The sequence below is a fragment of the Myodes glareolus genome, chromosome 4, assembly GCF_982192425.1.
Source record: "Myodes glareolus chromosome 4, mMyoGla1.1, whole genome shotgun sequence".
NCBI lineage: Eukaryota > Metazoa > Chordata > Mammalia > Rodentia > Cricetidae > Myodes > Myodes glareolus.
Window position 1 is genome coordinate 21241283 of NC_142029.1, and position 13957 is coordinate 21255239.

Here is a 13957-nt window from a genome sequence, read left to right on the forward strand (position 1 = left end):
AACAGAGCCTTGGCGAGGTAGCAGGGCAGGAGTCTGGGCAGCTGCTGGAGCTCAGACTCCCCATGCAACCTTGGTTTCAGGGTTCAGTTCTCCAGGAGCAGGTGAGCTTCACCCTAGGGTCCGTGGGCTCGAAGGCTAAGGTCCTAAGCACTGGACAGGTGTGGGCAGAAACCTGAGGGCTAAGGTGGGGCTCTGAGCCTGGCTTCTGGAGCAGCTGGCCTGGCAGCTGCCAAAAGCTTAGCTCCTCCCTGATGTCAGCCTTAATCACCTGTCTAGATCAGCAGCCTGGGGTGGGGGTGCCCCCCCCCCCCGCAAGGGGCTGTTCCCATTCTCTGCAGTGCCTAGCTTGCCTTTTCCCTCCCCCTCCTTCTATCTCAGGGCTTCTCTCTCTCTCTCTCTCTCTCTCTCTCTCTCTCTCTCTCTCTGTGTGTGTGTGTATGTGGTGTGTGTCTGTCCCTTCTCCCTGCTCATCCACGCCGTGTGCAACCCCCATCCAGCTGGCTGGAGTCTCATCTCCTCCAAAAACGTGGCTGTGGCCCCTTCAGGTTCCTCCCCACACCCGCCTGGATCCCAGAGGATGCTCAGATGGCTTGGGAAGCTCTGGTGTCTCACCCTGCCTCCATGCCTTATCTATCCTAACCTCACTTTGCAGCCTTCTCTCCTGCTCACTCCCCTAGTGACATCACCCTCAGTTCCAGTCATGCCAGAGGACTCTCCTTTTCTTAGACACTTGCGCTCTTCCTCCAGGCTTTGGCCTAGCCCAGCGCTCTTCCTGGGGCCACTTTAACCCTTTCTCTTCAGGTCAAAGTGTAATCATACTGGCAGAAATGAAGATACCCTAAAGAAACTTATACCCTGCTTTTTCTAATTAGATTGTTGAGACAATGGCCCCCAACAAATTGGAATTCCCACAGGAATATCATGCTGGGAGAAACAAAAGACTGAATCCTATTACCAGCCAGAGGCAAAGCTTTATCACAAAGAAAAAGATTTCGTACAGTTTAAAAAGCTTGTTGGCTACCTTGAAGAGACTGGAGCCCATCACTGATGGATTATTTATTCAGGAGTGCCTACTGAATAAATAATTCACCAAATAAATCTCATTTCTCTGTGTTTCACTATTACTTTGTTGAATTGGCCTATTGAGGATGGGTGGCCCAGGCTCTGGCCCTAACAAACAAGTCTTCCAGGTCCAGCCCTCCCAAGTCCTCTCTTTCTGTATCTGGGTCATCATGAGTCCCTCTCTCTTCTTTGTGCCCGCAGTTTGTGTGACTCCAGTGTAGCTCTGACTCATCTGCCCTGTCTTCTATCTAGCAGGTGGGCCCTGCCTCCTTATTGGGGTTGTTTGCAGAGCAGGACCGAGACGGTAGGCATCTGTGAGGTGCTAGGCACAGGACTAGGCATGGATTTCCTCATACCCCTTCACTGATGCTGACAAGGGTACTGTGATTATTGCCTCTGACATGAGTGAGCCAGGGCCCAGAGAGGTGAAGCCATAAGCCCTTAGGCACCCTGCTAAGCAGTGGCTCTGAGGTCTCATCCCAAGGCCACCAGATTCTGCAGTTGAGTTCTCTTTGGACCTCGGGAGCCCATCAGGTCCAGTTTGTCAATCAATGGGTACCAACTGTTTGGCCCCCAGCTCAGGGCTGAGCCTGAGCTGATCTGACCACACATCGTGGATGCCTTATGCATTGGCTGCACTCAGGATAAAGCTGTAGCAGATGAAAGAGAAGGCTGAGCTAGCAGCATCTTTCTTTCTTTCTTTCTTTCTTTCTTTCTTTCTTTCTTTCTTCCTTCCTTCCTTCCTTCCTTCCTTCCTTCCTTCCTTCCTTTCTTTCTTCCTTCCTTCCTTCCTTTCTTCCTTTCTTTCTATCTATCTATCATCCAACCATATATCCATCCATCCTACCATCTCTGCCAGTCCATGCACCCAGACCTCCAACCATTCATCCATGTGTGTATCCTATGCACACCCATCCATGCATACATCTATGGACAAGTTCTTCCATTCTTCTCATTCAATTCTAACTGTTCATTCAATCAACAGGGCAGGTATTTTCTTTAGATATTAGGTCCTGTGTTAGATACCAGGGATACAGAGCCAAATAGGTCATATTCTTTTTCCTCTGGAGTTCCCAGTCCAGCCTGGGAAGACAGGGACACAGCTCTAAAGTTGTTTCTAGTATCAGTACCCTGGGCCCATGGCCTGTCCTCAGACTATGCCAGTGCACACTAGGTAGCCCCAGTGGCCTGGCTGAAAAGTAGAGTCACCTTCACTTGGGAACAAAGGGACCCCTGTACCAGCTTGGCTAACACTTTGAATCCTGTTCTGTTCCACTGCCCCTCTGAGACGCCACACCTGAGACAGAGAGGGTACAAAGCTGTGCTGATGTCAGCGTCCCTGGATTCTCAGCCCCCTTCCCACCTCCATCTCTGGGGACCGAACTCATGACTGCACAACAAGCAATTGACCAACTGGAGAAGTGTCTCCAGCTCCCCCTCTTCCCTCCCATCAGTGTGGCCACCTGCTCTCCACCCATCCCTCTCCTCTGGTTCTCCACCCATCCCATCTCCACCCGTCCTGCCTCCTCTGCTCTCCTATCTTTCCTCAAGGGGTAGGACATAGAAAGCTGGAATTCTACGCCCTTAGGACGCTCCTCTCCAGCACTGTCCTTGAAGCCACAGCCCCAGAGGACAAACTAGGGGACATTTACCACGTGAACCTGCAAAGCTCAGGAGCCCTCTTCCCTTTGCCTCACCCCTCCCTTCTTCTCCTCTGCACCTCCCTCTCCCCCCTGCCCTGTATCATAGAGCACAGGGAGAGGCTGAATCGCACCTCATTTTTGGGTTCTCATTCTCACCTACAAAGCAGCACTTCCACACGCAGTCAGCCACCGAAGCACAAAGCACGGATGTGCCCAGCAAAGATCCTCTCCCTCGGCCCCTCCCTGACCCCTGTCCTCCCTATCCTGGGACTGGCTGAAGGAGGGACAGGGCTGAGAGGAGAAAAGGGGTAATGTGTGGACAGAAGTTCTCTGGGGGAAGCAGGGAGGTGTGAGCTCAAGGTCATTCCTGGGGACCGTCCAGGGCTCAGCTCACCGAAGTGTCCTCGGAGCAGGAGGCGATGATGTTGTCAATGAAGGGGTTCCATTTAATGTCCAGCACATTGCCTTGATGGCCGCACACCTTGGGGTAGTTGGGCTCGATTCTGCCTGTCTGCAAGGGAGAGAGAAAGCATTAGTTTTGTGCCCCTATTCAAAATGGCTCAGAAAGGGAAGATCTTTGCCTGGGCCCTGGGGTGGCCCCCTTACTGGGTGGGATCCTTCACTGGGGAGGGCTCCTCAGCCCCTTTACTCTCGGTGTCCTGATGGAAAGTCATAGGCTGTTTTGACCTCTGTGACCCAGCCAGCTGCAGCTAGAAAGAGCCACAGCTAGGGCCTTGAACATTCCTAGGCTCTGATAAAGGTTTCAAGGCTATTTCCCAAAAGAGAGGATAAGAAACCCCGCATTCCTGAACCCAAATTCCTTAAACCCTCACATAAGCTCCACCCTGCCCCTTCACTGATGGTGGGGGGCACGCCAAGGCCAGCTACAAGACTTAAGCTGAGGCTGAGCCATATGTGACTCCAGGATCTACTAAGGCGTTGTCTTTAACTCTAGAAGCAAACCTGTGAATTAGAGGTGAAGAAATGAAGACCCAGAAAGGCTAATTAAGGCCCCCAGATCAAGTAGCTGAAACTGAGGCTGGGATTTCCAAACAGTATGATTCCTCAGGGCAAGCCCTTTGAACCCTGTCGCTCTTAGCCAGTGCCCCCTCCCAGTGCCCCTCGGCGTGGCAGCCAGTCTTGCTAGTGCCTCACTCTCTCCCACAGCTGCACTTGAGTGTTTGCTGAGCAAAGCTGTCTGCAGCAAGCTCCTGGCACCCAGCCCAGTCCAGGTCACTCTGAGAGGCACCAAGGCAGTCAGTCAGTCAATAGCTGGCCATCAGGAGCACTGATCTAAGAGCCCATGGGGATGCGCTGGCAGTGGAGAGACAGGTCTGCCACGTTCCTGGACCCTATGAGAAGAGACAGACGGGAGCCATGCTCTAGGAACGGAACGACTTTACTTATTTTTAAAATATTTGTGTGTGTGTGTGTGTGTGTGTGTTTGGGTGTGCATCCCAGCAGGTGTGTGGAGGTCAGAGGACAGCTATGTGGCACTTTACCTTTACATGAATTCCGGGGCTAGACCTCAGGCCGTCAGACTTGTGCTGTGTGCAAGCACCTTTATCTGAGACATTTTTTAAAGACTTATTTGTCCTAAAGCCCAGGCTGGTTTTGAACTCGATACCCATGGTTAACCTTCAACTTCTGTTCCTTGTGCTTCCAGCTCCTGAGTGCCAGGATTGCAGGTGTGCACCACCACTTGCGGATTTCTGCCGTGCTGGAGACAGACCAGAACCTAGGGCTCTGTGCCAAGTCTAGGCAAACGCCCTACCAACTGAACCACATCCTTAGTCCCAAAGACTCTTTGGGCAGATGTCATAGACGTGAAAACCTCGTGAACAGAGTGAAACAGTTAAGATGTGATGAATTTTTAATACTCTGTGCTTCGGCTTTTATTGTAATTTACTTAATTGTAAGTTAATGTAATTTAATTTTTAATAAAGACCATATTTAACAATCGGCTTTAAAAAATTTCTAGAAACTTAGCCGTAGGCTTTGGCAAGATGGCAGATACTGACACAGCACAACATTCCTCCTCCTACTAAGACTTCTGCACGCTTGCTACATTGACATAAAGATGAAATAACAAGTCAGATGCCTTGCCAGCCATTCTAAAATTACATATATATACATATAGATACACATCTACACACACACACACACACACACACACATACATATGTACTATGTATGTATGTCAGCGACAGGAGGATCTGAATTTAAGGCTAGACTGGGATAGACAGACTGCCTCATAAATAAATAAGTGAATACACAAACAAATAAATAAAGTAGCTAATCCATTCCCCTTAGGGGCTGTGAATAAAGTAGACCCTCATCTGTCTGTCTCCAAGCCTGGCTGCAAGCTGCTATCTGATCTCGGCTTCCAATATTTAACGCCAGCCCCCCACTAACACTCACTCTGACACCAGTGTGGACAGATACTATTAATATATATTAGTATAATCAAATCTGGGGCTAGAGAGATAGCTTAGCCGGTACAGTGCTTGCAGACTGGCTCTGTGGCACCAGGTAAAAGCCGGCTACAGTGACATTCATCTATAGCCTTGGAGTACAGAGACAGGCAGATCCCTGGGGTTTGCTGGACAGCTAGTCTGCCTGAATTGGCAAGCTCCAGATTCAGTGAGAGATCTCCTCTCAAAAACTCAAGGTGAAGAAGGGCTGAGGAAGACATTCAATACTGACCTCTGGCCTCTACACATACAACACACACACACATATGTACGTACACAGACATGCACACCACACTAACATAAATACACAGACACACACACAGACATGTGCACACACAGATTCACAGACAGACACACACACACACCACACAGACACATATACACACACGGATACACATAGACAGACAGACAGACAGACAGACAGACAGACACACACACACACACACACACACACACATACACACAAAGGAGAGAGTGACTAACCCAGTCTCTGTAGGGTCTGTGAACAGAGCACCCTCTCACCAGTCAGTCTTCCAAGCAGCTCCGGGCTGCTGTCCAGTGCTGCCTTCTCATACTTAATACATGCTTCCCACCAAAATTGCTGCTGACTCTAGCACAGACTGCTGTTATTAATGTATCTTACCAAATACGATCAGATTCTAACCTCATGACAGTTCCATTTTACAGCCAAGAAAACAAGTTTGGATTCCTTCGGAGTGTGCTCAGGGCCGTTCAGTGTGACACATCGGAATTACTTGCAGGCTTGTATTTGTTGTGGCCTGTGGGCTGCAAGTATCCCAGAAGAGCTATGAATGGGTCCCAAGGTATTTGTAGATACAATGTTATATTGTAGTGTCAAAAGGTTGGACAGCCTTGATAGACGGTCAGTGCTGTGCCTATGATAGGTTCCTTGGGGGTTGGAGTGTAAGATGCCATCTGGTCCCTGAGCCTCTAAGGGCTTTACTTTCCACAGAGCCAGGCAGGGACTTAGCATAGGATGGATGGGAGGGGATCATGGAAAGGAAGGAATATAGATGAGGATTAAGTTCCATGGGGATTCATTCTACCTGTCAATATTCCAAGATTAGGTAGTGGCTTTCCTGAAGGCCCCTGAGCAATATCATTCCAATACTTTTATTTTGCTAAATTTTAAAGTACTTTTATTTATTTATTTAGTGTGTGAGGAAGGGCACACATATACACACGTGTACATGTACAAGAGTAAGCACGTTGTGGTGTTCACGTGGAGGTCATGGGAAAACGTTCGGGAGCCAGTTCTCTCCTTTCACTACACCGGTTCTGGATCATACTCAGGATGCCAGGCTTGGTGGCAAGTGCCTCTTCCCACTGCTCCAACCATCTCACTGGTTCTATATTTTATTTTCCAGACCGCACCTCATGCAACCTACAAGGTCAGCCTCTAACTCATTTTGTAGCCAACCTTGATCTTAGCTTCCTGCCTCCAAATCCTGAGTTCTGGGGCTCCAGGCACAAGGCACTACGCCCAGTTTCTGTGGCACTAGGGCTAGAGACAGGGGCTTTGTGCTTGTAGGACAACACTGGACCACAGTGTCCCAAAACTCTGCTGCACTTTTAACAGGCTCACGGCCTTTGGGAATTTACTCCAGGGGAGCACACCCAGACATCCTGGCTGAGTTATTTCTCCTCTGCAGAAGCCCTGCTGAGAGGAGGCAAAGTATGTCAGCTTAACAGCACCATATCTGAGGAACACTTATCAACATGAACTGCCAAAGATCTAATATTTAGTAAATCAGAATTGTGTTCTATACACAAAATGATCATCATTACTAGAGACCACACAATCTGTAAGAAAACATACTACAACATTTGTTGTGAGTATTCCTAACTAGTTGAATATTAGTAATGACTTCTGATTCTTTTAGAATTGTGCTGGCTAGGTGTTTTTTTTTTTTCCAAACTTGATACAAGTCAGAGTCATCAGAGAGGAGCGAGCCTCAAATGAGAAAATGCCTCCATAAGATGGGGCTGTAGGCAAGCCTGTAGGGCATTTTCTTAATTAGCAACTAGTGCTGGTGTTTCTATAAGAAAACAGGTCTAGTAAGCCATAGGAAGCAAGCCAGCAAGCAGCACCCCTCTGTGGCTTCTGCACGCATCAGTTCCTGCCTCCAGGTTCCTGCTCTGCTTGAGTTCCTGTCCTCATTGCTTTTGATGATGGACGGTTATATGGAACTGTGAGAGAAATAAACACTTTTCTCCCCAAGTTGGTTTTGGTCATGGTGCCTCACAACAGCAATAATAACCCCAAATAAGGCAATAACAAACATTTAATTTTAAATAAATCTTTTAAAGCCAGGTGGTGGCAGTGCATGCCTTTAATCCCAGCACTTGGGAGACAGAGGTAGATAGATCTCTGTGAGTTCAAGGCCAGCTTGGTCTACAGATCAAGTTCCAGGACAGCCAAGGATACATAGAGAAACCCTGTCTCAAAAACCAAAGCAGTTATTTTTACTTATGTGCCACTGGATGTCTGTGTGTCTGCCACATGTGTGTGCTCACTTACAAAGGCCAGAAGAGGGTCTTGGATCCTCTGGAGCAGAAGTAATAGATTGTGAGCCACCTAGCTGGGTTCTGAGAACCAAACTAGGTGGATCCTGGGGAAAATAAGTAATCTCTTTTAGCCACTGAGCCATTTTTTTTCCTAGTCCATGTCTTAAAATTAGAATCTTAAAAAATATTGTTTTCCATTTTGGTGGAAGATATGGGTATGTCAGGCAAGTACTATCTTGTTGAGATGAGGTTCACCCTTGACTCTAATATTTAACATTTAAATTTAAATGATAAAGATAGACTTTTTTTTCAAATTTAAAACATTTTTTTTTATGTAGTGTCAGGGATTGAATCCAGGACCTGGTGTATGCCAAGCAAGCTAAAGCACATCCCTAGCTCCATGGATATTGTATTAAAAAATAAACAGCTAGAACTGAAAGGTGGCTCAGAGGTTCTTCCAGAGGACACTTGCTTAACACCCACATGGCAGCTCACAACAACCTGTAGCTCTGATTCCAGCGAATCAGATGCTTGCTTCCTTTCTTTCTTAATTTATTTGTGTGTGTGGGCTACTTATGTCACATGGCTCACACGGAGAGGTCACAGGACAAGTTGTGGGAGGAGTCAGTTGTCTCTTTCTACCATTTGTGGGTCCTGGAGATGGAACTTAGGTCATTAGGCTTGGTTGGTTGTAGGTGCGGTTACCTGCTGAACCATTTTGCCAGACCCCTGGTTTAATTATCATCATCACTATCACCATCACGACCATCATCATCATTATCATCATCATCATCATCAGTAGTAGTAGTAGTAGTATATAACGTGAGTGTGTGGTGGTCAGAGGACACCTCTGGAGCCAGTTCTCTCCTTCCACTGTTACATGGATCCCGGGGAGTGAACTCAGGTCAAGGTCATCAGGCCTGCACAGCAGGTGCTTACTTTTAACAGCTGAGTCGTCTCACCAGCCCCACAGCCTGTTCTATGGATGAGAACTGAACTCTAGAAAGCCTTGGCCCAGGTGAGGCAGATGGGAGGCAGGGGCGCAGCTTGCACCTGGCTGTTACCTCATAGGCACCTCTGATGCTGTGGTTGGAGGTGCAGCATCAGCGAAAGGTACCGAACAGACGAACAGTAGAACTTCCATCCTTCTCCCTTCTCACCTTGTGCTTCCCCCCTTGTGTTTCTGAACCCTTTCTATGCTTTAGAATCACCTGGAAGTCCCCAAAATCCTCATACCCAGCTCCAGAGCTTAGCATGTGCTATCCCTATGTCTAAGAGGGAGGCTGTGCATCTTTTCAATGATTTTCGTTATTCCCATGGGTGGCCATGTTTGGAAACCACTACTGTGATGCCCTGTGTTCTCTTGGGAGCCTGGATTCCTCACACAGGAATGCATCTGAGACTTTCCTACAGATAGACAGGGCCCAGGCTGCAGACAGCCTTCTCCCTGGGGGAGGAGCAGGGTGGAGGATGAGGTAGGAGGTGGTGGCATGCAACCCAAAAGCATAATGGAACATTAGCCTACCTGAAATTCAATACCACACATGGACAGACCAAACCCATGTTGGTAATGGACCACATAAGGAAGGGCTGTCCCCTGTGAGTCCTAAGGCTCATTTTGAGTGACGTCTGTAGGCACGGCCTTTCCCAAGGCATTGGATGGACTGTTTGCATTCTTCCTTCTCCTCTGGAGGGAAGCTAGTATCGATGAGGCTGTTATCACCTAGGGGCTGCCAGCTATTTCCCTAAAGCCTGCAGGAAAGGTCAGGCGCCCTGTGCCTTAGGCCCTGTGCTCTATGGTGTCTTTGCCCCAGTTTGGGTTCCTACACTCTCCACACATCTCCATGAATTTCACCCAGACAAGGTGAGCTGATAGGTGCGGACTCTCGTCCCTGGCCCACCTGACAGTGTCAGAGCGGGGTGAGTTTGTACAGGTTGAGAGCAGTAAGCAACACTGTGGAGTGGGAGGGCACGTCATGTTCCCTCACACAGGGGCCCTTCATCCAAGGAGCCAGTTACAGGCCCTCCCCAGTTGGCCCAGCATTAGCTCCCGAGGACATACCCTCTTCTCCTGGCTCCAGAGAGGAGAGGTACTGGGGTCCTCTATGCCCTTGGTTCTGGGAAGTGACTGCAGAGTGGACACGCAGGTCCCTGAGACTGGAAGGTGCTGAGTAGCTCTGTGTGTGTGTGTGTGTGTGTGTGTGTGTGAGAGAGAGAGAGAGAGAGAGAGAGAGAGAGAGAGAGAGAGAGAGAGAGAGGAGGAGGAGGAGGAGGCTGGCTCTCAGGGCTGGGGATTCTTTCCTCTTCAAGTCTCAGGGCCCGTGTTTGTCTTTGCTGTGTGCTAGTTACCGGCCCTTTTCATGAACCCTGTGCTAAAACCCAAAGACATAGGAACTCCCTTCACTGCCGAGCCTGGCAGACCTGTGGAGAAGAGAAAAGCATGCTTTGGGGGACAACCTGGCAGGGGATCCGAGTCCCTTCCCCTGGCTGTTCGCTGCCTATCAGGTGAGGAAGGCAAAGAGCCAGAGTGTGGTACAGAGTGTTCCTGAGAGAAGGGTTTGTGTATAGGGCCGGGGGCAGGGAGATTGAGGACAAGCAAGATCTAAAGAGGGAGGCAGAGGGATACCTAAGCTGCAGGAGGCCCCATACCCATAGATGTCTGGATCTGCTTTGAAGAGCTGAAAATAGGGAAAAGGCCCAGACCAGAGAGGAAGGCCTGGCTCAGACAGCTGAGGGACTTTGGCCTTGTGAAACAGTCTGGGTTTTATTAAGCAGTGAGCGCCATGGATCATCCTATGCAGGAGGAATGACCTGGTGGAGCGCCCAGAAGCATTCCATGTTACCAGTATTCTCGGAGGACCCAGGGGTCTAAGGGAGGGCAGGAGCCATTAACCCCACGAGCAGGCCTTACCTGACATCAACATCCTACGCCATTGAGGTTCCCTCCCCATCCTTTTAGCTAGCCATTTCCAAGTCGTTCTTCTCCAGGAGTAGGCAGACAGGCGACTAAGGTCTGCAACAGCCAGCCTACCCGGAGGCCCCTCCATGCACCCGATGGAGCTGAGCTAATCTCCAGGAAGGGTCCTCTGTACCGTGTTCTCCAGCAGGATACGTGGGCAGCTGAGGCGTGTGGGCACACCTCTCAGTGTAACAGATGAGAGAAACCAGAGCTCAGAGCCAACAACCAAGCACCTTATTCAAGGTTATACAACACCACAAAGCGGGCAGCACTGTTACCAGACGACCCCGCCTGGGACTTGCTCTCAGGGGAATAAGCTGTCTATGAAGAGTCTCGTGCCCTGAGCTGACGAAACCATACTCTTCCGGCATTCAATGCCTTAGGTGTGATGGGGGTGGGAAGACAGGGGAGGAAGGCAAGATGCCAACATTCTAACCCCAGCGCCAAGTCTCTACCACGGAGTGGACTGTGGTACATGGAACACTGCAGCTGCTGGGAATATTTAAGACGTGGCTGCAAACACCTGGAGGCTCGCAGGCCTGGTGGTGAAGCCTTTGTTTTGCTTGAACTGCAGTGAGGAGAAAGGCACTTTCTGGTTTAGGCAAGAGACAGAGAAGGAAACCGGGGGCTCAGCCCTGGGCTGTCATCCCCAGCCATTGACCTGTAGACCCGTGCTCCACAGGAAGGCATGGAAGCTGGAGATAGGGCCCATCTGGGAAGAGGGAAGCTCAACTGAGAAAATGCCTTCTCCAGACTGGCCTATGGGGCATTTTCTTAATTAGTGATCGATGTGGGAGGGCGCAGAACTGCTGGTGGTGCCACCCTTGGGCAGGTGGTTCTGGGTGAATAAGAATGCAGGCTGAGTAAGCCAGGGGAAGCAAGCCAATAGCAGCATTCCTCCAAAGCCTCGGCTTCAGTTCCTGCCCTGCCTTCCCTCAGAGACCTGACCTGGGGATTGTAAGATGAAATAACCCTTTCCTTTCCAAACTGTTCTTGGTCATGGTGTTTCTATTACATCAACAGAAACTTGAAAAAGAGGCACAGGCCTTAGTCACCCTGGCTTTTTCCTGGACACCGTGCCTGCTCCAGAGGAAGCCTTCCTGGGGGAGAGGCCTAGAGAGAGATGCTGCACAGATGACCCCAGATAGAAGAACCACACCCTAGATCAGTCTTAGGTGAGGTCTGGTATCCAGGGTACAGAGGTGTCTCAGAGAGCATCTTAGAGGGCCTACCAGGCCTTCTGTGTTATTGCCGGACTATAGATCTCTTCTTCCACAGCTCATCAGAGCCAGGAAAAGCAGAGAAGAGGAGCTGGTGGCCGGAAGCCCTTCCTGTCCCACCCCTCGGCTCTTCTAGTGTAGTCGTTGGGTAACCCCCTTGATACTCACGAGCATTACCAAGCCACGGTCACAGTTTGGACAACAGCAGCAGGTGACAAGGACCCTTCGTCTCACCCTTGTGGCACCATGGCTGTTATCACTACTTGAATTTTTGCCTTTTTGGTCTCAGAGTGAAAAGTGAAGGTTTAGAGAAAGGGCAATTGGACCGGGTGAAATTGCCACTCTGGTCTTTCTGCCTCCCTGGCAGGCATTCCTATTCACTCACGAGTCCTGTCCAAACCTAATATTCAGAGAGTCATGGGCAGGAGACCTAAGTGGGTGAATGAGATGGAGTTTCGGTGTCAACCTAGCAACATGGGGTCCAGAGAGCTCTGATGGCCGTTAGCTTCTGAGCCATCACTAAGTCCCACAGAGGCCTATTCCTCCCCAGAGCCTTGTTGAGTTAATCCCCACCAAGGCTGAACATCAGCCTTTCCTTCCTTCCTTCCTTCCTTCCTTCCTTCCTTCCTTCCTTCCTTCCTTCCTTCCTTCCTTCCTTCCTTTCTTCCTGGGCCATTCCACCCTCAAGAGAACTTTAGTTGACATATATGTGTATGTATGCATATAAATATTTTATGTAGTGAGCATAGGGTGCACATGTAGATATCAAAAGACAACTTTCAGGAGTCAGTTTTTTTTCCTTCCATCAAATTTGTTCCGGGGCTCGAACTCAGGTCTTCAGATTTGGCAGCAAGCCCTCACTCACCCTCTTCAGCACTCCCTCTGGCTTCTAAACTAATCTGCACAGACCCTATGTGGGTCCTGCTGTAATGATGACTTTCCCCATGCACTGTACCCAGCAACATCTGTGGACTACATGGCCACCTTTATGAGACATGGGGAGTCAGGAATCCCCCACTTCCTGATTTAGAGGATACTTTCATTCTTCAGCCGCATTAACCACTGCCCCAAGTGCTGGTGGCCACCTTGGGGATTCTATAGAGGTGTGCACCACCTCACCCAGTGTTTATGTGGTACTGGGTGTTGATCCCAGGGCTCTGTGCTTGCGAAGCAGTTTTTCTATGGGCTGAGCTATGTCTCCATTCCCCAAACAAGTTTTGGCTCTCCAGGCAAATCCCTGGAGCTCTGGAATCTGGCCTCTGCACCTTTCCTGGCAGCCCCAGGGCCTCTGCTTCTGCTGAGGCCTGAGTTGCCTCTGCACTGTCTGAAGAAAGGCTGGGCGCTGGGTGACTTCTGAGGTTGTCATTCTCAGCTGTGATCTCTGTTCAGGCTCACAGGGTTCAGGGAGAGAGGATGTGAGGACAGACGGGAGGCCTGCCAAGTCATGGTCCTGCCGATACAGACAGATAAAATGTCCTGGGCCACCTCCATGCCTACTGTCTGTGGGTCTCAGGGCAGGAGCAATCGAAACCCATCTCCAGGGTTCCTATGTATTGACCTACTCAGAGCCAGCCGCAGGCACTGGAGTGATAGATTCCAGCCCTGTCTCTGATGGGTGGAGTATAGCCAGTAACAGCGGAGTCAGCTAGAAGTAGGCAGACTGGAGGCAGCCGCACTGCAGGGCTCCTGAATGAGGCTGTCCCAGCTACTGGAGCTAACCCTTACCCTCCTACCTCAGAACTGCCTTTAGTCTGTGTCCTGGGGACTGCGGGTGAAGGTGGAAAGGGAGCAGAGGAGGAGGAGGGAGAGGGTTGGGGGGGCACTGGTTCAGCCCCAGCTTTGCTCCCCAAGCTTAGACACTGAGACTAGCAGCTGTGTTCAGCCTGTGAGTCTGGACCACCCTCAGCATGCTCACACAAGTACGTAGGCACCAACCAAACTGGACCAGAGCGAACATCTAATTAAAGCTGAGCCAATCATATCTCTTGATCTCTTGTCTTCTACTCTCTCACCCAGACACCACAGCTGACTGGATCAGGATGAATATTTAATTTAAACTGAGCCAATCAG

At 49.9% G+C, this 13957-nt stretch overlaps 1 protein-coding gene across 1 annotated transcript in view; it reads right to left on the bottom strand.

Moving 5' to 3' along the window:
• The window catches only part of Coro2b (coronin 2B), a 109038-nt gene that overhangs the window by 18514 nt on the left and 76567 nt on the right, over window positions 1-13957 (bottom strand). Inside the window, exon 3 of the mRNA XM_048423715.3 lies at window positions 3100-3216. Within this exon, the coding sequence (XP_048279672.3) occupies window positions 3100-3216 (117 nt within the window). The remainder of the gene's footprint in view (window positions 1-3099; window positions 3217-13957) is intronic.